Source organism: Salvelinus alpinus, chromosome 9 (genome assembly GCF_045679555.1).
Source record: "Salvelinus alpinus chromosome 9, SLU_Salpinus.1, whole genome shotgun sequence".
Taxonomy (NCBI): Eukaryota; Metazoa; Chordata; class Actinopteri; order Salmoniformes; family Salmonidae; genus Salvelinus; species Salvelinus alpinus.
Genome location: NC_092094.1, coordinates 71064141 through 71088625, shown reverse-complemented (window position 1 = coordinate 71088625; position 24485 = coordinate 71064141). Strand labels below are relative to the sequence as shown.

General features: G+C 44.2%; 2 protein-coding genes across 3 annotated transcripts in view; both read left to right on the top strand.

Annotated features, from left to right (window-relative positions):
- Nucleotides 1–559, top strand: part of pacrg (PARK2 co-regulated) — a 276008-nt gene extending 275449 nt beyond the window's left edge. Inside the window, exon 5 of the mRNA XM_071327079.1 lies at nucleotides 99–559. Within this exon, the coding sequence (XP_071183180.1) occupies nucleotides 99–259 (161 nt within the window). The 3' untranslated portion in view covers nucleotides 260–559. The remainder of the gene's footprint in view (nucleotides 1–98) is intronic.
- A 14117-nt stretch (nucleotides 560–14676) lies between these two features.
- LOC139530558 (protein quaking-A-like) overlaps nucleotides 14677–24485 on the top strand; it is an 83202-nt gene continuing 73393 nt past the window's right edge. For both annotated transcript variants that reach the window (XM_071327077.1, XM_071327078.1), the window contains exon 1: nucleotides 14677–15097. In XM_071327077.1, coding sequence (XP_071183178.1) covers nucleotides 14953–15097 — 145 coding nt within the window. In that variant the 5' untranslated portion in view covers nucleotides 14677–14952. The remainder of the gene's footprint in view (nucleotides 15098–24485) is intronic.

The window sequence follows — 24485 nt, the reverse complement described above, 5'->3', positions numbered from 1 at the left end:
CTCCCCTCTCAGCCCATAACACCTACTGTATCTGTGTGTGTGCATGCATAGATCTCAGACAATGACCTAACACCTCGCCTCCCTCTCTATCTCCACAGTCAACTCGGGAGACGGCATCGACTACAGCCAGCAGAAGAGGGAGAACATCGGAGACCTGATCCAGGAGACCCTGGAGGTGTTTGAGCGCTACGGGGGTGAGGACGCCTTCATCAACATCAAATACATGGTGCCCACCTACGAGTCCTGCATGCTCAACTAGCTGGATGGACACCGCCGCAAAGACCCAACATCACTAACCCTTTCTTCCCCTCCCCAACTCATCCTAACTTGAGCCAACCTCTCCACACTACCTTTGTGACCCGTTAAATGACTCACTGCAAGTCATTATTATTTTTCACCTGTCTGTGTAATTTGGGAATGTGCACTGTGTATTTCTACAACTGTCATACGCTTCTTTGTCAGTTCTTTGTCACTTCACTTGTGAACGCGGGGTTCAAAAACAGAACAAAAGAACACTCACTCAAATGAATTCTCATTAAAAGCAATATTGTCGGATGCATCTTCCTATGTGTTGCTGCACTTTAATGGGGTTCTCGTTGGTGTAGACTAGATACTAAACGACCTCCTCTTTTCTACGAGTTCTCGCGACTACTTTTTGTTATGTTCCTGTGAATGAGAGTACCTCCATGTACATGTACATTTTACCCTTTGGGCACAACTCAAAAAGACCTTTACATAACAGCTGCTGAAATAATATGCAGCGGGACCCAATTATTACCAAAAAATCGTACAATATATCCCTGAAATTCAAATCTGAACCTCGAAACCAGTTCCACAGCTTTTTTTTCCAGGTGGGTGCAATCAATTATCAGGTAGAACAGAAGACCAGCGGTAGTCCGGACTTTGTACGGTAAGATTTGAATACCCCTGCCATATATCATCGCAACGCGTTACGAATGTAATAATAATAATAGTAATACTTGTAATAATAGTGTTATTGTGTGGAACGGAAGGCAGTCGGACCCCTACTACTACTGCTGCTGCTGGGAAGTCTCCGCCCTCCATCCCATGCCGGAGCGTGCCCAGACATGTCAGGAAATGCCTGGTGGATTGAGGGCTAGCAGCATTCCAAGGGCTGCTCACTCGTTGTCACAGAACACAGTAACCTGCTTTTTTGCCTTTGAACCGTATCCCAGACACACACAGCATGTGTGTTTGTGTGAGTGTGAGACCGTTTGAATGCGTACTCATGCATGTGTGTACTCATACCTGTGTGTACGTGTGCACGTACATACGTGTGCATGTTGTTTACCTCCAACACACTCCAGTGTGACCTGGTAGGGAAGCAACACAAGTCCGTTTCTTCTACAGCATTGCCTCTCACACCAACCCAACCCAGTCACACCATCATTGTGTCTCGTCAGTCCTCTCTCTAAGGCTTGCCTTGTAGTAGCCTAGAGTACAGCACTTAATTAGGTTCTCACTCAATAAGAGCCTCTCCCCGACAACAATGGCAGAATTAGTCCGACTGCTGCTCACATCACACCACGCCGCCGACTCACCAGAGAAAGACACTCACAAAGACACTCGCCCCAGCTCTCATGGTAACTAACGTCTACCACAAAGCATCTTTACAGCTGCACAGAGAAAATAAGTTTGGCACGAGACAACTTCATAACATCTTATTGCTCATATGTTTGGGTGCTTTGTATGTCTCTGCCAAAGGTTTATATGTTGTTGATGCTTAATACAGTAAGTCTATCATTCATGGTTTAAAAATATCCCTTCCCATAACAGTATGTTTTCTCCACTACTCCATGACTGGATCAATTCACTCAGTGCTACAACTTCAGAATTTGAGTCCGACTCCACTTCTCTTCTCCACACAAAGGGTCTGTTTTGAGCTCGATTAGGTCACATCAAAGGAACTAATCTGTGTCAAATAGAGTCTGTATTGTGTGTCGATCACTCTGGACCAATGCTCATTTAGGTAGGTGAGAGTGCAGAAGCGGAAATTGACATTGGCCTCCAGCAGGGCTGATCAGTAATGTAGACACGCACACACACACACACACACACACACACACACACACACACACACACACACACACACACACACACACACACACACACACACACACACACACGTGTACACACATACACACACACTGGCATCCAATAGATCAGAGTAGTAACACACACATAAACCCTACTAGCATCAAATCTAGGCAGTGTATTGGACTTCTACATCCAAACGTTTGTCAGGTGTGCGCTACTGGTAGCGAAGTCAGGTGCAGGAGAGCAGAGAGTTGTGAACATTTTCGTGAACAACACGGTATAAGCAAACCAGTCAGGCGCGTCAACAATAAACACGTAACACAAACAATTTCACACAAAGACATGAGGGGGAACAGAGGAATAAATACATGCGGTGTGATTGGGGAATGAAAACCAGGTGTGCAGGGAACAAGACAAAACAAATGGATCAATGAAAAATGGAGCGGCGATGGCTAGAAAAGCCGGTGACGTCGACCGCCGAACGCCGCCCGAACAAGGAGAGGAGCCGACTTCGGCGGAAGTCGTGACAACGTTAGAGCCAAGCAACAGAGCAAGAGCTGTTCATGCAAGGGGAGTGCAAACTGAAACAAGCACGAAAAGAGAGCAAATAAGGCATTATTTGGCCTCATCTGAAGCTTTGCACTAGACTGCGTCTGATTTGCCTCAGACCGGATCACTGGCGTGGAAGGCCCAGCGTGAAATGAAATGAGTTGAATTTTTGTTTTTGTGTTCTCGAAATGAAATGGGTCACCTTAAAAGAGCAACATTCATTTCCGAGACCACTGCTGCTGACCAAAGTCTAACTTCCCTCTTGAAGTATAATGAGCTATTTTTCACTTTGTCACCCTGTGTGCCAATCCAAAAACCTAGAAGCGCTTTGTTCCCAAAACTGAGAAAATCCTTTAAAGCTGCAAGACTTTGTCCTCTACAACTGATAGAAAAAAGGATTTGAATGTTTTTTTATTCCAGATGATTTTAGAGGGTTCGTTTGATTCACTCACTGCCTAATGTGAAATTTCGGCCTGCTGGGTGTTTTGGAGTTTAATATTGATCAACACTTTATTCAAACGTTTTGCAATACCTCTGTATTTGGGTGTTCAGGTTTTCCTGATATCCTATACATGTGTTGAGAATATTAAGGAAATTCTCTGGCTTTGCTAAAATAGCACAAGCCCCAAATCCAAGGTATGAAGTTGCTGATAGTATTTGTGCCGTGTAAGGTTTCCTATAATGTTAGCATTGTAAAGCTGTGTGTGTGTGTGCAAGAAAATAAACACTAAAGAATGTGGGAGAGAAACCACAGTACTGTAAAGAAAGTACAGTACTGTAATGAAAGCACTGATCTGGTTTGACAGACTTCAATAGTTATGATTTCTGTGTACAAACATTCAGCACATCTATGGAAAGAATTCAGAGCAAGGATCTGACACCTATGCAATGTGAGTGAAGCCTTCCCATTGGGTCCTAATGTAACCGTCCCCCGAGTCCTACAACAACCCACTATAGGCATGCCCATTGCCCAATGAGTGCCCCGGCATTTCTGCTCTCTGGCCCTCTTCCACCTTTGGTACAGGGTTGTTAATGGAAGAGGGAAATAGCTTTCCCTAATCCCCAACCTGGCCTTATCCTTACTCTGTGCTGCAATGTGGGCCCCTGGAGGGTCACCCCAGACCCTGGGCATTCCTGGTGGGTGCAGTCACTCAGCGCTACAAACTTTGCCCTCGACAGCTGCCTCCGCGGCTCACTGAGTGGCAATAAACCCCCCCTACAACTGGCCCAGCTAGAGCTAATGCCATGCTACGCTAGCCCTTCTGTTAGCGCTTGTTCCATTAGCTCGCTGGCCACTCTGCTGCAGAAGGTCACTTTCACAGAGCTCAAGTGTGTCCTTGGTGTGTCTCCGTCTTGCCGCATCATAGCGGTGGCAGGCGAACAAAGGCTTTTGTAACGGTGAGCCAACAGAGCGACACAAAGGCGATGGAAATAGCCCCGTTGGGCGCTGTGAACGAATAGGAGTGTCTGAGAGAGAGAAAGAGGGGGGGAAAGAGAGCGCAAGATATGGAAAGAAGAGAGAGAAAGAATGAGAGAGAGAGAAACAGAGAGACAAAGAAAGCGTGAGGGAAAGAGAGAGAGCAAGAGACAGAGAGATTGCGGCAGAGTGTGTGTGTGTGTGTAAAGGCAGAGGTTTTGAGACAGTGGCGAGGAGGACTCCTGGAAAGAGAGAAATGGATCCCGAAAGAGGGGGACAGGTGCTGTTGTGTCACCTGGTGGGAAGTGAGCTGTCTAGTCAGTCAGCTGCAGAATAGGACCGCAGGTTGCGGCCAGCTCCTCTCACACACTCAACCAGACGGGAAAAAAGAACAAAGGTAGAGGATCGCTGACAACTGGACCTTTTACGACACGACTGTGGCTCACTTCTCTGTACAAACAAACTGTGTGTGATTGAACCTGTTTCTGTCTGTATCTTTCTCCCTCTCTCTATTCATGTCATTGTTGGTTCTACGCCATATTATAGAAACTTTTTTGCAACATCCACCTACACACATCGCTAGGTGACAGGTAGCCTAGTGGTTAGAGCGTTGGGCCAGTAACTGAAAGGTTGCTGGCTCGAATCCCTGAGGTGACGAGGTAAAAATCTGTTCTTCTGCCCCTGAACAAGGCAGTTAACCCACTGTTCCCCGGTAGGCTGTCATTGTAAATAAGAATGTGTTGTGAACTGACTTGCCTAGTTAAATAAAATAAAATGTTTTGTTGTGCTCACAATGACTACTGGCTGGTATTGTGGTGATCCTAGCCAGTTGTGGCATACCTGCACCACGGCACACTCCAAACCCACTGACCTCCTTCATGCAGTTCAGTGCAGCAATGTGTCTCAGAAAGCTGGTCTCAAAAGGCAGATAGAAGTAACGATGAAGGAAGGGGAGGGCGGCGCAAATGAAATAAACGGGCCACGTGGACGTTTTTTCGCGGGCACCATGGAGATTTATTTATCTCCGGTGCCAATGCACCAGGTGTCAGATCTGAGGTTTAATTCAATTCAAGAGTAGGATAAGGGGGAACACTTTCAAAGGAAGCTCGTATTACGTTTGCCTCCTAGTACTTTCTGAAATAAATATTAATAAACAGAGATGCCGCTATAACCAATACAATCTCTCCATCCTATTTATTTTTTGACCTACATGTGTAGCAATATAGTGTGTTTTTATTATCGGTGTAGAACCGTCTGTATGCAAATCTCACAGGAGACTTTACTACACGTTCAACCCTTCTTCTCCTTGGAAGGACGTGATCAATGAGGAGGCTCTCACTCCAGGTGCCCTCTTCCTCTCCCTCACCCGCAGGTCTTATTAAATTTGTCTGAAGAAATTCGCCTTGGCCCCTAAGACTCTCATGAACTTCTACAGATGCACCATTGAGAGCATCCTGTCGGGCTGTATCACCGCTTGGTACGGCAATTGCTCTGTCCGCAACCACAGGGCTCTCCAGAGGGTGGTGGGGTCAGCCTAGCGCATCACCGGGGGCACACTGCCTGCCAACCAGAACATCAGCACCTGGTGTCACAGGAAGGCCAAGAAGATCATCAAGGACCTCAGTCTGTTCACCCTGCTACCATCTAGAAGGCAGAGACAACATAGATGCATCATAGCTGGGACGAAGAGACTGAAAAACAGCTTCTATCTCCAGGCCATCAGACTGTTAATAGTCACCACTAGCCGGCCAACAGCCAGTACCCTGCCCTGAACTTAGCCACTGTTACCACCCGGTATTCTACCCTGCACCAGAGAGACTGCTGCCCTATGTACATAGTCATTGAACACTGGTCACTTCAACAATGTTTACATATTGTTTTAACCACTTCATATGTATATACTGTATTCTAGTCAAGCCTCATCCTACATAACTACTGCTGTACAAATCAAATGTACATGTATATATAGCAATTTTTACATCAGCAGATGTCACAAAGTGCTGATACAGAAACCCGGCCTAAAACCCCAAACAACAAGCGCTGCAGATGTAGAAGCACGGTGGCTAGAAAAAACTCCCTAGAAAGGCAGGAGCCTAGGAAGAAACCTTGAGAGGAACTAGCCTCTGAGGAGTTGCCGGTCCTCAACTGGCTGTGCCGGGTGGAGATTAAGGCCATTAAGGCTAGATTGTTCTTCAAGATGTACACACCTTTTCTATTCATATACTGTCCATAATGTTTATACACACCACTATATACACACACATACAGTTGAAGTCGGAAGTTTACATACACCTCAGCCAAATACATTTAAACTCAGTTTTTCACAATTCCTGGCATTTAATCCCAGCAAAAATTCATTTTTTTAGGTCAGTTAGGATCACCACTTTATTTTAAGAATGTGAAATGTCAGAATAATAGTAGAGAGAATGATTTATTTCAGCTTTTATTTATTTCATCACATTCCCAGTGGGTCAGAAGTTTACATCCACTCAATTAGTATTTGGTAGCATTGCCTTTAAATTGTTTAACTTGGGTGAATTGTGGCCCATTCCTCCTGACAGAGCTGGTGTAACTGAGTCAGGTTTGTAGGCCTCCTTGCTCGCACACGCTTTTTCAGTTCTGCCCACAAATTTTCTATAGGATTGAGGTCAGGGCTTTGTGATGGCCACTCCAATACCTTGCCTTTGTTGTCCTTAAGCCATTTTGTCACAACTTTGGAAGTATGCTTGGGGTCATTGTCCATTTGGAAGACCCATTTGCGACCAAGCTTTAACTTCCTGACTGATGTCTTGAGATGTTGCTTCAATATATCCACATAATTTTCCGTCCTCATGATGCCATCTATTTTGTGAAATGCACCAGTCCCTCCTGCAGCAAAGAACCCCCACAACATGATGCTGCCACCCCCGTGCTTCACGGTTGGGATGGTGTTCTTCGGCTTGCAAGCGTCCTCATTTTTTCCTCCAAACTTAATGATGGTCATTATGGCCAGTTCTATTTTTGTTTCATCAGACCAGAGGACATTTCTCTAAAAAGTAAGATCTTTGTGGAGGTCTACAATTTTTTTTCTGTGTCATGCACAAAGAAGATGTCCTAACCGACTTGCCAAAACTATAGTTTGATAACAAGAAATTTGTGGAGTGGTTGATGGTTTAATGACTCCAACATAAGTATATGTAAACTTCCGACTTCAACTGTACATACAGTACCAGTCAATAGTTATAACACACCTACTCATTCAAGGGGTTTTCTTTATTTTACTATTTTCTACAATGTAGAATAATTGTGAAGACATCAAAACTATGAAATGAAACATATGGAATCATGTAGTATCCAAAAAAGTGTTAAACACATCAAAATATATTTGAGATTTGAGATTCTTCAAAGTAGCCACCCTTTGCCTTGATGACAGCTTTGCACACTCTTGGCATTCTCTCAACCAGCTTCATGAGGTAGTCACCTGGAATGCATTTAAATTAACAGGTGTGCCTTGTTAAAAGTTCATTTGTGGAATTTCTTTCCTTACATTTACATTTACATTTAAGTCATTTAGCAGACGCTCTTATCCAGAGCGACTTACAAATTGGTGCATTCACCTTATGATATCCAGTGGAACAACCACTTTACAATAGTGCATCTAACTCTTTTAAGGGGGGGGGGGGTTAGAAGGATTACTTTATCCTATCCTAGGTATTCCTTAAAGAGGTGGGGTTTCAGGTGTCTCCGGAAGGTGGTGATTGACTCCGCTGACCTGGCGTCGTGAGGGAGTTTGTTCCACCATTGGGGTGCCAGAGCAGCGAACAGTTTTGACTGGGCTGAGCGGGAACTGTACTTCCTCAGAGGTAGGGAGGCGAGCAGGCCAGAGGTGGATGAACGCAGTGCCCTTGTTTGGGTGTAGGGCCTGATCAGAGCCTGAAGGTACGGAGGTGCCGTTCCCCTCACAGCTCCGTAGGCAAGCACCATGGTCTTGTAGCGGATGCGAGCTTCAACTGGAAGCCAGTGGAGAGAGCGGAGGAGCGGGGTGACGTGAGAGAACTTGGGAAAGTTGAACACCAGACGGGCTGCGGCGTTCTGGATGAGTTGTAGGGGTTTAATGGCACAGGCAGGGAGCCCAGCCAACAGCGAGTTGCAGTAATCCAGACGGGAGATGACAAGTGCCTGGATTAGGACCTGCGCCGCTTCCTGCGTGAGGCAGGGTCGTACTCTGCGAATGTTGTAGAGCATGAACCTACAGGAACGGGTCACCGCCTTGATGTTAGTTGAGAACGACAGGGTGTTGTCCAGGATCACGCCAAGGTTCTTAGCACTCTGGGAGGAGGACACAATGGAGTTGTCAACCGTGATGGCGAGATCATGGAACGGGCAGTCCTTCCCCGGGAGGAAGAGCAGCTCCTTCTTAATGCGTTTGTGCCAATCAGTTGTGTTGTGACAAGGTAGGGGTGGTACACAGAAGATAGTCCATATTATGGCAAGAACAGCTCAAATAACCAAAGAGAAACTGCAGTCCATCATAACTTTTAGACATGAAGGTCAGTCAATCCGGAAAATGTCAAGAACTTTTAAAATTTCTTCAAGTGCAGTCGCAAAAACCATCAAGGGCTATGATGAAACTGGCTCTCATGAGGACCGCCACAGGAAAGGAAGACCCAGAGTTACCTCCGCTGCAGAGGATAAATTCATTAGAGTTACCAGCCTCAGAAATTGCAGCCCAAATACATGCTTCACAGAGTTCAAATAACAGACACATCTCAACATCAACTGTTCAGATGGGACTGCGTGAATCAGGCCTTCATGGTCGAATTGCTGCAAAGAAACCACTACTAAAGGACACCAATAATAAGAAGAGACTTGCTTGGGCCAAGAAAGACAATCAATGGACATTAGACTGGTGGAAATCGGTCTTTTGGTCTGATGAGTCCAAATAAAAATGTTTTGGTTCCAACCGCCGTGTCTTTGTGAGACGAAGAGTAGGTGAACGGAAGATCTCTGTATGTGTGGTTCCCACCGCGAAGCATGGAGGAGGAGAGGTGACGGTGTGGGGGTGCTTTGCTGGTGACACTGTCGGTAATATATTTAGAATTCAAGGCACACTTAACCAGCATGGCTACCACAGCATTCTGCAGCAATACGCCATCCCATCTGGTTTGCAATTAGTGGGACTATCATTTGGTTTTCAACAGGACAATGACCCAACACACCTTCAGGCTGTGTAAGGGCTATTTGACCAAGAAGGAGAGTGATGGAGTGCTGCATCAGTTGAACCTGGCCTCCACAATCACCCATCCTCAACCCAATTGAGATGGTTTGGGATGAGTTGGACAGCAGAGTGAAGGAAAAGCAGCCAACAAGTGCTCAGCATATGTGGGAACTCCTTCAAGACTGTTGGAAAATCATTCCAGGTTAAGCTGGTTGAGAGAATTCCAAGAGTGTGCAAAGCTGTCATCAATGCAAAGGGTGGCTACTTTGAAGAATCTTAAATATAAAATATATTTTGATTTGTTTAACACTTTTTTGGTTACTACATTATTCCATATGTGTTACAGTATTTAAAATGTTTGACTGGTACTGTATATACTACATGACCAAAAGTATGTGGACACCTGCTCGTCGAACATCTCATTCCAAAATCATGGCATTAATATGGAGTTGGTTCACCCTTTGCTGCTATAACAGCCTCCACTCTTCTGGGAAGGCTTTCCAGTAGATGTTGCTGCGAGGACTTGCTTCCATTCAGCCACAAGAGCATTATTGAGGTCGGGCACAGATGTTGGGCGTTTCGATATGGCTCGCAGTCGGCGTTCCAATTCATACCAAAGGTGTTCGATGGGGTTGACGTAGGGCTCTGTGCAGGCCAGTCAAGTTCTTCCACACCGATCTTGAAAAACAGTTCTGTATGGACCTCGCTTTGTCGTGAAAAGGCCTTCTCGAAACTGTTGCCACAAAGTTGGAAGCACAGAATCGTCTGGAATGTCATTGTATGCTGTATCTTTAAGATTTCCCTTCACTGGAACTAAGGGGCCTACCCCGAACCATGAAAAACAGCCCCAGACCCTTATTCCTCCTCCACCAAACTTTACAGTTAGCACTATGCATTGGGGCAGGTAGCGTTCTCCTGGCATCCGCCAAACCCAGATCCATCCATCGGACTGCCAGACGGTGAAGCGTGATTCATCACTCCAGAGAACGTGTTTCCACTGCTCCAGTCCAATTGCAGTGAGCTTTACACCACTCCAGCCAACGCTTGGCATTGGACATGGTGATCTTAGGCTTGTGTGCGGCTGCTCGGCCATGGAAAACCATTTCATGAAGCTCCCATCGAACAGTTCTTGTGGTGACGTTGCTTCCAGAGGCAATTTATTACTCAGTGGTGAGTGTTGCAACTAAGGACAGACGATTTTTACGCGCTTTGGCACTCGGCGGTCCCGTTCTGTTTGCTTGTGTGTTCTACCACTTCGCGGCTGAGCTGTTGTTGCTCCTAGATGTTTCCACTTCACAATAACAGCACTAACAGTTGACCGGGGCAGCTCTAGCAGGGCAGAGATTTGACCAACTGACTTGTTGGAAAAGTGGCATCCTATGACGGTGCCATGTTGAAAGTCAATGACCTCTTCAGTAAGGCCATTCTAATGCCAATGTTTGTCTATGAAGATGGAATGGCTGTGTGCTCGATTTTATACACCTGTCAGCAATAAGTGTGGCTGAAACAGCCGATTCCATTAATTTGAAGGGGTGGCCACATATTTTTGTGTATATATATATATATGTATTCCGGACTCTGACATTGTTCCTTATGATATTTCTTAATTTATTTTTGTTTTGGGGGATTTGTCTGTATTATTTTGTATTGTTAGGTATTACTGCACTGTTGGAGTTAGAAACATAAGCTTTTTGCTGCACCTACATAACATCTGCAAAATATGTGTACGCGACTAATACATTTTGATTTGACTCACAAACATTCTCCATACTCCTCTGCCTCATACAAACACACACACGCATGCACGCACACACATACACACACACACACACACACACACACACACACACACACACACACACACACACACACACACATGCATGGACAACATACATGCACACGCACACACTCTCTCTTTCTTATCTGCTGTGGGGCTAGGAGTACCCCCACCCTGTTTACAATCATGGTTACAGTTGTAGCATTGACAGGATTTCCACCTGAGCTCTAGCCATTCCTAGACTTTTCAGATGTGCTTCTCGCAGTTTGTCCCCAGTTTGTCAGAGTGACCCATGGTTTAGGACGCTGTAGGTCATTGGAGTGCCATTAGGCTGACTTTTGTCCCGCTGACTGATGAATGGCAGGCAGGTTGGGGGGAAATTTGTCCTATCAAGAGGTGGCTGCAGCTGTTCTAGTTCTATCAACCTCCCTCCCTCCTCCCCCTGTGACAACAGCCACGCATGCCATTCCACCGAGTGGACGAACCACTAATAGAAAAAGGCAATGCGCCAAGGTGACCTTCAACAGAAGCGCTATTCCATGTAACATCTGAGGACTTTTGAACAATAACACTTGTTACACTTGCAAACCAAGCTTGCCATCTCTTCACCAAATCCATCATCCATCCATTCATCCAATGCCATGTCGGGATCAGCCCTGCTTTAGGGTGAAAAGGTGAAAAGACTCAAATATATCATTGAGAAGGTGCCAAGGAGGTTATGGAAAATGTTGCCTTAGAAAACAAAATATACAGTCCTTGGCTTTACCCCTCCACTCTCAGCGACCAGCTGCGCCTGTGACCTGTGGCCTGTGGCCTGTGGCATTTACGGACAGACAGCGCCTGCCCGGGGGCTTGATTAGAGCACTGCATTGGTGCCGGGGAGCCACATCCATCATGTGATATCTGTCGCCACGCTGCTGACTGGATTAGAGTCCTAATCCACCACCACCCAGGCTGACGGAGCTGCTGATTGCTGAGGATGGGTAAAAAACGAGAGGGTAAAAAAGAAGGGAAAGGAGCCGCTCCACTTTGAGCCTCCTCTGACCCCCCCCCCCCCCCGACCTGTGGAGAATGGAGGAATACTATTGACCCCCCACCCCCCATGCACTAACACACACACTGCATCTAACCCCCTCCCCACCAAACACACAACCACACAGGGACACACTTATAATCATCTCAGGTACTCAGAGGTCTCCTGGGGTTCATTTGTGTGTGTGTTATGTACAGTATGCCTTGTTTTACCCACCGCCAGCCTCTCAAACAATGTGCTTACTTCTCTTTTCTATTTCACCCTCTCTCTCTCCCATGGATTTGTCTGTAATTGACCCAGATTCAGGCAGCATATTTGCCTGTAGGTATCCAGTAGTAGGCTATAGAACACAAGAACACAAATGGGAAAGAAAATGGGTTTTGTTACGCACATTTTGTGCTGTGTGTATGTTTGTTAACAGGGCCTTTGGGCCTCAGCATCGCTACTGCTGTGATAGAGAATGTTACAACAGCTTTATCACAGTGTTATCTCAACCTAGCTGGAATAATTTCCTTGACTTGCTTGTGGCAGTGGCCTCTGATGCCAGGAACTGTGGCCCCTCAGTGGCCCTTTAACACCCTCTTCAAAAGGAGCTAAACGAACGCATGTTCACAAAATAATCCGGAGCCTCAATAATTGGATTAATTGTTAAAAGGAGCCCGTGTTATTAAATAAAATATGAAAACACAGAGGTTGGGGGTGCAATGGGGGTGATTAACACTATATCTCAGCTGTACACTAGCTCGCTGCCAAGACAGTCACTCTCTCTCATACACACTCACACACATCTACACCACGAGCATGTGACCCAACTTAGAAACAAAGCCAGGCGCAAGGTACAAATTACCATGCGCGCCAATGGAGATAAAAAAATAAACACATTTTCAAAGCTTGAAATAAATGCCAGATCTTTTTGATTCCCGAAATCTGTGACTTTTCTCGATCACTTTGGTTCAAATAAGGGAGGTGGTGAAAAAGGGAAACATAAAGCAAACACCATGAACAATTTGGCTATCTCTGAGTCACAGAAAATAAGGGTTTATTTTTCTATCTTCCTAGTTTTTTCCCCCTGTATTGCCCAGTGTGTTATCTCTCCTTTAAGTAAAAGGGACCTGATCCAGTTATCTATCCTTTAAAAATAAAAATCCATATATTTGTGATGTGTTTTTACCGCCGGTATTGCGTACATTCACAGCAGTTCTTTGGTAATTGGAAGAGAGGGGGCACACATATCTTACCCCAGGCGTAAATTGCATGTTGGAGGCTTTTTTCCTCTGACGGATGGCAACACAATCATGTGGATAAATGTCTTAAGATCTGGTATGTCAGTGTTAATGATATTTCTACTTTGTTGTCTTGTTCGATGTACCACAGCTTGAGATGGCTAATTGTAGCAGCTTAGTGTGAGGGACAGATATTACAACAACACAATGTTTTAGAATTACAATGATTAATAGACCTCATTCTTTTTCTATGGGCAAACATATCACATCTCCCCTCCTGCAGTGATAGATCCAGGGACACGTTCAGCAGGACACGTTTTGGAACATGCATATAGAAATATGTCATGTAGAACAAACAATGCTCTCCAGCATGTAGAACAAGGAATTATGTCGGTGCTATTCACTGCATTTCTATCTGCAACGTTTGACAACGTTTAACAACTGAACGTGGCCCTGGAATGAAGTGTATCACTGAGGGCTGACACAACGGCTAAAGCAGGTCACAGTGCAGCTGGTTAGTATTCATACGCCAAAGCAGAGGGACTACTTCCACAAAAGGCAGATAGACTACAGTGAACCAATTGAATAGGGGCCAAGGTCAAATTCGCAGATTTAGGTGGGCCGCGCTCAGTCGACAGCTGCCAAAATTAGAACATGACAGGGTTTCTTTGAATTAGACAATTACTGAACGACCCAGGTGGCTCCATTGTGTGGGCTATTGATCATCTGCATTGAGTTCAGCTTCAATGGATATGGAAAGGTCTGTCCAAGTAAGGGGCAGGCCTGTTATAATAGCCTAGGCATGTACTGATTATTGTCACATTGATTAATTCATCCAAAGCGGACCTTGAGAGGTATTTTAGGGAGCTGTTTTCGATTTTAAATGTCATGACCCGTGTCTATTTTGGTCACACAACTAATAATACAACTGTTGGTTGTCCAATATTAATAATTATATTTATATCATATCACAGTTGAAGATGCGAGGGGGGTGTACCATAATATTGAATATAATTATCTCCATCAAATTAAAACATTCATCATTATCTAAGTGGTGAAATGTAACAATGCTTAATTTGCAATATTTCCAAAGTATCCTATGCTTTTGATTTCGCTGTAAACTACCGAAATATCCTATTTAGGGCTCTGATTAGGATATATCGGTAGTTACAGAGAAACGTTAGAGACAAACGACAAGGTACAACCTGTGTATGAAATCTGTAATTAAACGTCCACTGTATTCCATGCACTGTATTGGCTCTAATCTTTGTGTAGCTCGTGATACCTATTGGCACGTCACCGCCTTCATGGTGCAGTACCTTGTCATTATTGGTTATATCATCAGTCCCTTGAAAGCGATTCTGGCCAATAGGTGAAGAGGAGGACGAACGCTTTCGGTTAATACTCGCTCGCACTGACAGTGGTTAAATTGATACGTCCCTGGGCGCACAGAGCAAAGGAGAGTACACGGCGAACGAACTCTTTGGGAGGAGATAGTGGTTATTTTTTCCTCTCCGCTCGAACAACAACAACTTAATTCAGATATTGCACACAGGGTCGTCAAACTACAGCGATCGAAACTTGGGGGGAACCAAAGGATTTGATCTGCAAGTTTTTTTTTTCTTGAGCATTTTTAAAAACAATTATTTTCATAAGAAAGGATTCTGTTGGAGGCTCGCTCGCACTCTCGACGCAAAGATGATGGTCGGGGAGATCGAAGTGAAGGAGAGGCCGAGGCCGAGTCCCGACTATTTGATGCAATTGTTGAACGAAAAGAAGTTGATGACCAGTTTGCCAAATCTGTGCGGCATCTTTACACACCTTGAAAGGCTTCTCGATGAAGGTAAATGCCGCCTTGAGAAATGGGGAGGTTGGGAGGGAAATCGTATTTCTCGAGCTCGGTGGGCATTCTTGCTGCAAAGAGCGCAGGCATAGTAGCTAACTACATAGCCCGGCTAACATGGCAGGCTAGCGAGTTACAGTATCGCAGAGCGCAACACAACTTCTTCTTTTAACTTTACAAATTGAGAACTTCGAGGAAGTGAAACTAGTTTCTTGCACCATTCAACAAGGGTTTTCTCTCCAACCAAACCTCAATTTATTTGTAGCTAAACATGTCGTTTGGCTTTACATGTGACGACGAAGTATAAGTTTTTAGCCCGCTAACTAGCTAGCCAGGACCGATAAACTAGCTCGACATTTTCTTACCAGTGTACCCTAGTTGTAGGAAGAACCTGGTTGAGAACTGTATATTCTATTGTAGCCTATCCTGTCAAGTATGATTATGGGTGAATAAGAGTTTGTTTTTAGAGAGCCAGTCTCCACGTTTCATCGAACTCGTGTGAAATGGATTGGTAAAAAATTAGCAAACTTGTCAGGATAAAACGTGCCAGCCTTCGTGGACAACCTTACGACAAAGTTGCCTATCAAACACAATGCATCTGTCTGTATTCACTCCATAACAGCTCGTTTTTGTTGGGATAAACATGCATACACTATTTGTTTATCAGCTGCCTGATGGAATTGCGCCACATCTGAATGTTCCTCGACTGTTGCGGGTCGGATTTTGAAACAATGGCTCGGCAGTGGTTTGCCGTGAAAATATTTCTAGTTCCGTTAGATTTGCAGCTAATGGTGGTCTTTAGGCTAAAATGTTTTTATTAACCGCGAAAACAAGTATCGACTGTTTAGGTAGAAATTGTGTAGTTTGTTCATTCTATAGTATAGTTTTGTTACATGCCTTTGTCAGTGCCATCGTCTCAGCCACGTTGTCGCATGATATTTTCTAGTCTGCCACTTCAGATCCATGGTTTACATAACTATATACTGCTATTGCGGCCTATTTCTGTTAGGGAAAAACTGCATTATTGTATATAACTACATAGCTGACTCAAATAACCAACTCATTTGAATCGGCTGTGTAGCAAAAAACAAAACGTGCAAGACCGAGTTTGGGAAACCCTCCAATGTACTATTCATAATGGGAGTCTTGTGTGTGGTTTATGTAATTGAGTAGGTGACGCTAGAGAGCGCCACTTCCCCCTCACTGTCCTGCCCTTATCTGGACAGCTGACATCTAGTCACTTTTCTGGAAATAAAGATTAGTGTCGCTATAGTGCGTTGGTATTGCGAAAAATATTCCGTTGAATCTAGTCTGGTGAAGTACTTTCTTGAAGACTGAGTTTTATTCCAAATATAGGACCATAATGTGTCATGTTTATCTCATGGTGCACATTTTTACCAACCAGTTCAGTCAAAGGAGTATTATCACCTGTAAAACAAGTTGTTTGCACTGTGACATCTGAAATACCTCATCAGTCGGCTTCTACCTCTCCAGTCTACCATAAAGCCAGTTTAGATAAACTCACAACTTTCACGAAGCATTGCTGAAATGAATTCTGGAGAGGTGGTTTTGGAGATAATAAAAAATCGCAGGGGGGTTGGTTGGAGATGAGACACCCTAATACATGCAAACATGTCTGTTCTACCAACAACAAAAAATTATATATATATATATATATATAATATATATATATATATATATGATTCTTTTGTTGCTTTAACCCCTGCTCACTCAACCCTTTCCTTCCCTCCCTGCTGTTTTTTCAAGGGAGACAGGAAACTGGGGGCCTTTTTTTCTCTCCTGAATTTCATCCTGCCTCCCTACCCCCACTATTGTACCCAAACTCCTCCAGATAAGAGGAAAATGGACCAGGCACCACAGTGTTTCGCTCTTGCTGAATCGGTTTACCCAGCCAGCTCTGGAAGCCTGGCCACAGTGAACGCTCACCTGGCAGCCCAATGTGGCTGCACCACCCTGGGCTTTTTACTCAAGAGTATTGGGGGAAGTTTAAGAGACTGGGGCTGAGCCCCCCCCCCCCTTCCCTGGCTGCACATGAGGTTTCACAATTCACATGCTGTCTTCTGCGCTTTCCAGCTCTACAGTTTTCTGGGCTTACCACAGCAGCCACCCAAACTTTACCCCTCTGTCAAATGTTGAGTGTGTGTGTGAGGAAAATCACCCCAGAGCAGGAGGCTGTCTAGGTGCAGCCCTCTTTGCGCACTCTTTGGACTTGCATTTTCTGGCGTGAGCCCATCCCCATTTGTAGTGCACTACTGTAATATTGAGTGCAAACGTCACCTGAGTGTGGGGAAAAGCATTACCATGCCATAGCAGTATGATGTTTATAAAGCAGACTGCTGCTATTAATCACAGTGGGAAGCTAGTCGTGTGGGGTACATTTGCGTGCCATTCAGGTTATTCAAATGCCGACCACGGTTTCAGTAGTTGGCGAGGATAAACGTTGCAGTTCATTGTGATTTCTGTCTGAGAGGACAGCTTGCAGACTGCAGTGATTTTGTTTATTTAACCTTGGGTTATTGTGTGAATAATTTGATTCCAATGAGGTGTCAGCAGATTTTTCCAGGAAGTAGTTTATAGCCTGGGATTCTATTTTGGTTCCATAGGAAGTGGCACTATAGGAATCACACCTGTCTAGTACATTTAGTCAAGGTGACCCTGGTACCTGCTGAGTGACTGAATGACAACGGGAGTTGGCTGAAGGAAATACCCTTGGAAAACAGACTTACATTTTTTATCTCCTGATGTTTCAGCAGCATTGTCTTATGGAGAAGTACACTGGAAAGTTCTCATATTGAGAATAATAATTTACTCACAGGTAGTGTTGCATGGGATGCTGAAACATCTCTACTTTTTGAACGCTAGAACATGTAAAATGGTTCTGTTGTAGAATTTTGATACTTCTGTCAAATTTGCCTCGCTGATCAAGTCTGTATTAGCGCAGCTGATGTACTCTTTATAGCTAAAGTGCACCATGTCTGCTCCAATTAACCTGCACTGGGAGTCTAGGCTGCGTCATGTTAACTTCTGTGACACATGAGTAGGGAGCCGAGGCAGAATGGGCTAGAGCATTACAATGCAATGGGCCTTGGCTACATCTTGATTTACCCAGTCTATCAATAGCATTTATTTGAAGGGTAAAACTCTAATATAATGGTAGTGTTAGATTGGTAAAAGCCATTTGTGCATGAATCAATTAGACTCAGCATAATGGATGTACGTTTTTGAACGTAGTGATGTTAAACTTAAAAGATGTCCAGTGATTGAATGGCACGGTAGCCGAGTTTGTCTGTATTAAGTGCCATTTGTCTGACTTGCTAATATGCTTTGATTTATCATGATACGAAACCTGGTATTGAAGTCACTCTGGTATGGCACCACTACTCAACACTTTGCCTCGTCTCACACAGAAATGCACTTTGACCACATGACAAGATGCCCTCTGTCTAAACCGAACAGCTGAAGCAAAGTCGGCTGGAAGGGGAAGGAAGTTAAGGTTCTCCTTCAGAGCTCTGCTGACAGCTGCGGACACACGCGTGCGTAGACAACACACATTCCTGTGCCTTCAACTTGGTGTGTGTGCGCAGCTGTTTCCATGGCGAGGGAAAGGCAACATCACGAGCATTAGCCTCTGTGATCCCCTTGTGTAACAACTACTCCCGGTTCCCTGGTTTAGCTCGGTACCAAGATGCGTGTGTTGCCTAGGTCCTTGTATTGCGCCAGTCAAGGTCATTTGACTTGACAGGTGTTTTTGAAAGCAGGTCATCTTTCTGTGGTGACACCTGCCAAGTTTTTGTCTTGTTTATTATTACATTATCATCACCCCAACAAGCAAACTTGTTTAAACAAATTGCATTTTCTGTTGGCATGGAGATCCTATAACATTTTGTAAGGCAGCTGAAGTACAGGCATTTGGTTTAGAGCCGGTAAGGGTAAGCACTAAATCAGTATAGACTAGAATCAGACTGTATAGTCATCTCTTTGGATGTCAAACCCGATGACTTTTTACTCGAACCTAATCTGTTTTGTTCAAAGGCCGTCTCTCTACAATCTCCATCTAACCCTTGCAAGTCGCGCGTTAGAGCAGACTAATTCTCCGCTAACCGAAGCACAATGGATAGAGTTTCGTGTTTACGGTTTGTTGCTGGTGTTTAATCAGATGCTTCCCTGCGATGTGTCATGTTTTTTTAGAGGAGTGAATCTGTTTAGGCACTGGAAGTCCCCTGGGACAGTCAGGGTTTAGAGTTGGCCTTAATAAAGATTACAGAAGAGTATGCGGTTCTGTGGGTCTATACCCAGTCCCTACCCGTTGCCGAGGCACTTCATTTCCTGCCGTAGGGTGACCCTTTGCAAGCACAGGGCAGGGCTAGATCTGCACTAACCTTCGACACGCAATCAATTTGCCATCAAACAAGATTGAGTGCCACTCGCAAAGTAAGACAGTGCCTGGGGCTTTCAGAGACACGAGCTCTCAACTGGGGGAGAGAGAGGGGGGTCGGGGCATGGTTGTTGTGCAGGCTGAAACCTTTTATGGGTCTCTGTCACCCTCCCCTCCACACCCCTGCCTCTGATTCCCTCCCAAGGCACCACTTATAAGATAGAATTTAATTAACAAGACCCATTCACTGAGCGACCAGTTGTAAAGCTGAGTTGCAGGCCTGATTTTTCTCAATTGCTCCCTTGTGCTCTCCGTGGGTAATAAATTGGGCAGCCAGAGGAGGCTGACCGGGTGAGTGCAAGGCTGTCCCAGGATCCATAGTGTCTCACCCCCCCCCCCTTCCCCCCTCTCCGGGACTATCTGATGCCCGCATGCTGTTGTCTGCGCTCAGCCTGGCCATGCGCAGGCCGGCCCTGCTACAGCTGATGAAGTCATCCTCCAACAGGCCCTGCCTGCCCTGTTATCTCGGGCCACAATCCCGTGAGTGCTGGGGCTGTTATCACAACCGCCTCTGCCACAGTTGTCTGGCTTTTTCTGTCACCCAAGCCATTCTGCTAAGCAGCCATTTATGGGATCTTACATTTTATTCTCCCCTTTTAATTTAAAATTGAGTTCCGTTTAGCTGTTCTCTGAACTTGAGCAACTCCAAGTTCCACAAGCAAGGTCACGGTGCTTCCTGTCAGAAGGGAAATGGCACAGCATTTGGAACACTGGATAACAAATTATGCATGGCGTGAACAGGACTTGACCGTTTAGAGACGTTGTAATCTGTAATTCTACCAATCGATCTGTAATTCTACCAATCAAATAATTGAATTATCATTAGATGAATAGGCTACTTTACTATTGCACTGCGCTACTTGATCGTACTCAAACCATTAACTTGATTTTTGAAGACAAGTTTTTTTTAGAATGTTAATTCATGGCTAAGAAGGTCTTAAGAAACATGCTGCAAAATATATTTCAAATGATCAGCATAGCACCCTGAGTTTACTGTTCCAAAGACGTGCATACACTAGGGCCCTAATAGAATCCCTGTTGTGGAAAGTGCAGAAGGAATCCAGACATTTAAAACAGAATGCAACTCTTTGACATTTAATTTAGTAGGATAACCACATTGTGTTGAACTTAATTTTCCAAAAGGAATCATAAGACATTAACAAAATCGGAGGGGCTTTTATTTTATTTTTATTCATCTTTCCAGAAACGGAACAGGAATGCCTCTGTGCGTGTATGTCTGGTCTTCACTTTGTGTGTGTATTAGAGGTCTACCGATTATGATTTTTCAATACCTATTATTATTTAATAAATTTGTAATGACAATTACAACAATACTGAATGAACACTTATTTTAACTTGATATAATACATCAATAAAATCAATTTAGCCTCAAATAAATAATGAAACATGTTCTATTTTGTTTAAATAATGCACAAAAAGTGTCGGAGAAGAAAGTAAAAGTGCAATATGTGCCATATAAGAAAACTAACGTTTAAGTTCCTTGCTGAGAACATATGAAAGCTGGTGGTTCCTTTTAACATGAGTCTTCAATGTTCCCAGGTAAGAAGTTTTAGGTTGTAGTTATTATAGGAATTATATTTCTCTCTATACAATTTGTATTTCATATACATTTGACTCTTGAAGGTTCTTATAGGCACTTTAGTATTGCCAGTGTAACAGTATAGCGTCCATCCCTCTCCTCGCCGCTACCTGGGCTCGAACCAGGAACACATCGACAACAGCCATCCTCGAAGCAGCGTTACCAATGCAGAGCAAGGGGAACAACTACTCCAAGTCTCAGAGCGAGTGACGTTATAAAGGCGCGCATCCCGCTAACTAGCTAGCCATTTCACATCGTCTACACCAGCCTAATCTCGGGAGTTGATAAGCTTGAAGTCATAAACAGCGCAATGCTTGAAGCATTGCGAAGAGCTGCTGGCAAAACGCACAAGTGCTGTTTGAATGAATGCTTATGAGCCTGCTGGTGCCCACCATCGCTCAGTCAGTCTGCTCTGTCAAATCATAGACTTAATTATAACATAACACACAGAAATACGAGCCTTAGGTCATTAATATGGTCGAATCTGGAAACTCATCTCGAAAACAAAACGTTTATTTTTTCAGTGAAATACGGAACCGTTCTGTATTTTATCTAACGGGTGGCATCCATAAGTCTAAATATTTCTGTTACATTGCACAACCTTCAATGTTATGTCATAATTACGTACAATTCTGGCAAATTGGTTCGCAATGAGCCAGGCGGCCCAAACTGTTGCATATACCCTGACTCTGCGTGCAGTGAACGCAAGAGAAGTGACACAATTTCACCTGGTTAATATTGCCTGCTAACCTGAATTTCTTTTAGCTAAATATGCAGGTTTAAAAATATATACTTCTGTGTATTGATTTTAAGAAAGGCATTGATGTTTATGGTTAGGTACACGTTGGAGCAACAACAGTCCTCTTTCGCGAATGCGCACTGCATCGATTATATGCAACGCATGACACGCTAGATAACTACACATGGTTGATGATAGTTTAACTAGTGATTATGATTGATAGATTTTTTATAAAGATAAGTTTAATGCTAGCTAGCAACTTACCGTGGCTTCTTACTGCATTTGCATAACAGGCGGGCTCCTCGTGAGGCAGGTGGTTAGAGCGTTGGACTAGTTAACCGTAAGGTTGCAAGATTGAATCCCTGAGCTGACAAGGTAAAAAATCTGACGTTCTGCCCCTGAACAAGGCAGTTAACCCACCGTTCCTAGGCCATCATTGAAAATAAGAATGTGTTCTTAACTGACTTGCCTAGTTAAATAAAGGTGTGTTAAAAAAATAAAAAATGTATAAACATTTTTTTTTTTAAAGATCGGCGTCCGAATTTACCGATTTCCGATTGTTATGAAAACGTGAAATCGGCCATTCCGATTAATCGGTCGACCTCTAGTGTGTGTATGTATATATATTTTTTTTGTGTGAGAACCTGGAAAAAATTTAGAACAGGCGCCTGATAAAATGTAACGGAACCGAATCAGGCAAAATAAATCAAACGGATTTGATAGGACCCTAATACACCATCAGAATTCATAGCAAGCAGTGCACTGGGGGTGTGTGTAGTTATTTTTGGCAACCCATAAGGTGAGTGTCAATGTCTTTCCAGTTATTCTGTTCTGTTCATCAACTGACTAAGCCAGTGCACTGCTAGCTATGAATTCAATCAGATGGTGTGTGCATGTTTAGATAAAGACAAATAATGTCCCGTTTGGAACACTGACAAGTAGAGCGTAATTTTGTTTTTTTGTTGCTCAATCTGATTTGAGTGGGCCCACCCGTGCCTATGCGGCTGGTTGTAATACTTGTCTCAACAGCTGTCTTGGTTCTTTTGTTTATCTTTGGGATGTTTTGGCTTCAACTCATCCTCCCTAGACTTTGACCTATCCCATCCTCCCTAGACTTTGACCTATCCCTTCCTCCCTAGACTTTGACCTATCCCTTCCTCCCTAGACTTTGACCTATCCCTTCCTCCCTAGACTTTGACCTATCCCTTCCTCCCCCCCCAGTTTGTGTATGTGAGAAACATGCCTAACCAAAGGAAGTAACACCCATTTCAGGCAGAAAGGGTTGCCTAAGTTTGGAAAGACGACCAGCCTGTTTCGACGCTTCATAAAATGGCTGAAGGCAATGCCCTGTTCCTTTTCCTGTGTAATGGATTTCACATGACTGGTTAGGGGCGCAGCCATAGGAGGGCATAGGCCCACCCACTTGGGAGCCATGTCCACCCACAGGGGATCAGAATTTGTTTTTCCCTGCAAGGGCTTTATTACAGACAAATACTCAGCATGTCCTCCCACGCCCCGCAGACGATCCCTGGGTTGGCTACGTGTGGTCTGAGGTTGTGAGGCCGGTTGGACGTAACTGCCAAATTCTCTAAAACGATGGAGGCGACTTATAGTAACAGCTCTGGCAATTGCACGCTCCCTCAACTTGAGACATCTGAGGCATTGTGTTTTGACAACTACACATTTTAGTTGCCTTTTGTCCCTAGCACAAGGTGTACCTGTGTTATGATCATGCTGTTTAACCCTCTAGAGCCGGGGAGGGGGGTTCTAAGCTAAGATATGGAATTGTTTTAAGATGGTCATACCAAGAATCATTTAGCTATTTGATTTAGAATTAAGACCCCCTGAGGCATCAAAATATAGAGAAATTAGGCATTTCCGCTATTAACAAATGGATGCATTGAATAACAGATTCACTACATGGAACAACCAGTTGGCCAAAACAAAATCTGTCATATCTGAGAGAGATAAGAAAGAACAGTTTAGTGCCTAAAAGGGAAGTATCTCCATACTTTCATAAAAATAACCCGAGAACGGCATTGTTCATGAGTCATCTTTCAATAGAATGGTCATAATACTTTGTAGGCCAAACTTGACACTAGACATTTTTGTGAATGCTTTTATTCTTTCTAGGGATGTCTCATGGTCTGACAAACACTGCTCTAGCTCTGCCACCTTTCACTGCAGATGCGGATGGTTGACATCTGTAGATGCGGTGGATTGAGACGCAGCCCATGCAAAAACTCTAGCTTAAACAGAAATTTTAAATATTGTTTTTGTGCTATGTTCATTTGATATCCGGGGGGGTGCGGAAATTGTAGGGTAAGGGTTAATCAGCTTCTCGATATGCCAAACCTGTCAGGTGGATGGATTATCTTGGCAAAGGAGAAATGCTCACTAATAGGGACGTAAAAAAAAAAAAAAAAAGGGAAAACATTTCACAAGCTTTTTGTGCATATGGAACATTTATGGGCTCTTTTTCAGCTCATGGAATTTGGAACCAACACTTTACATGTTGTGTTTTTGTTCAGTATTAATTTTTGTTCTGTATTGTTTCTCAAGGTGCTTCTGTCTCCCGTTTCCTGTGAGTTGT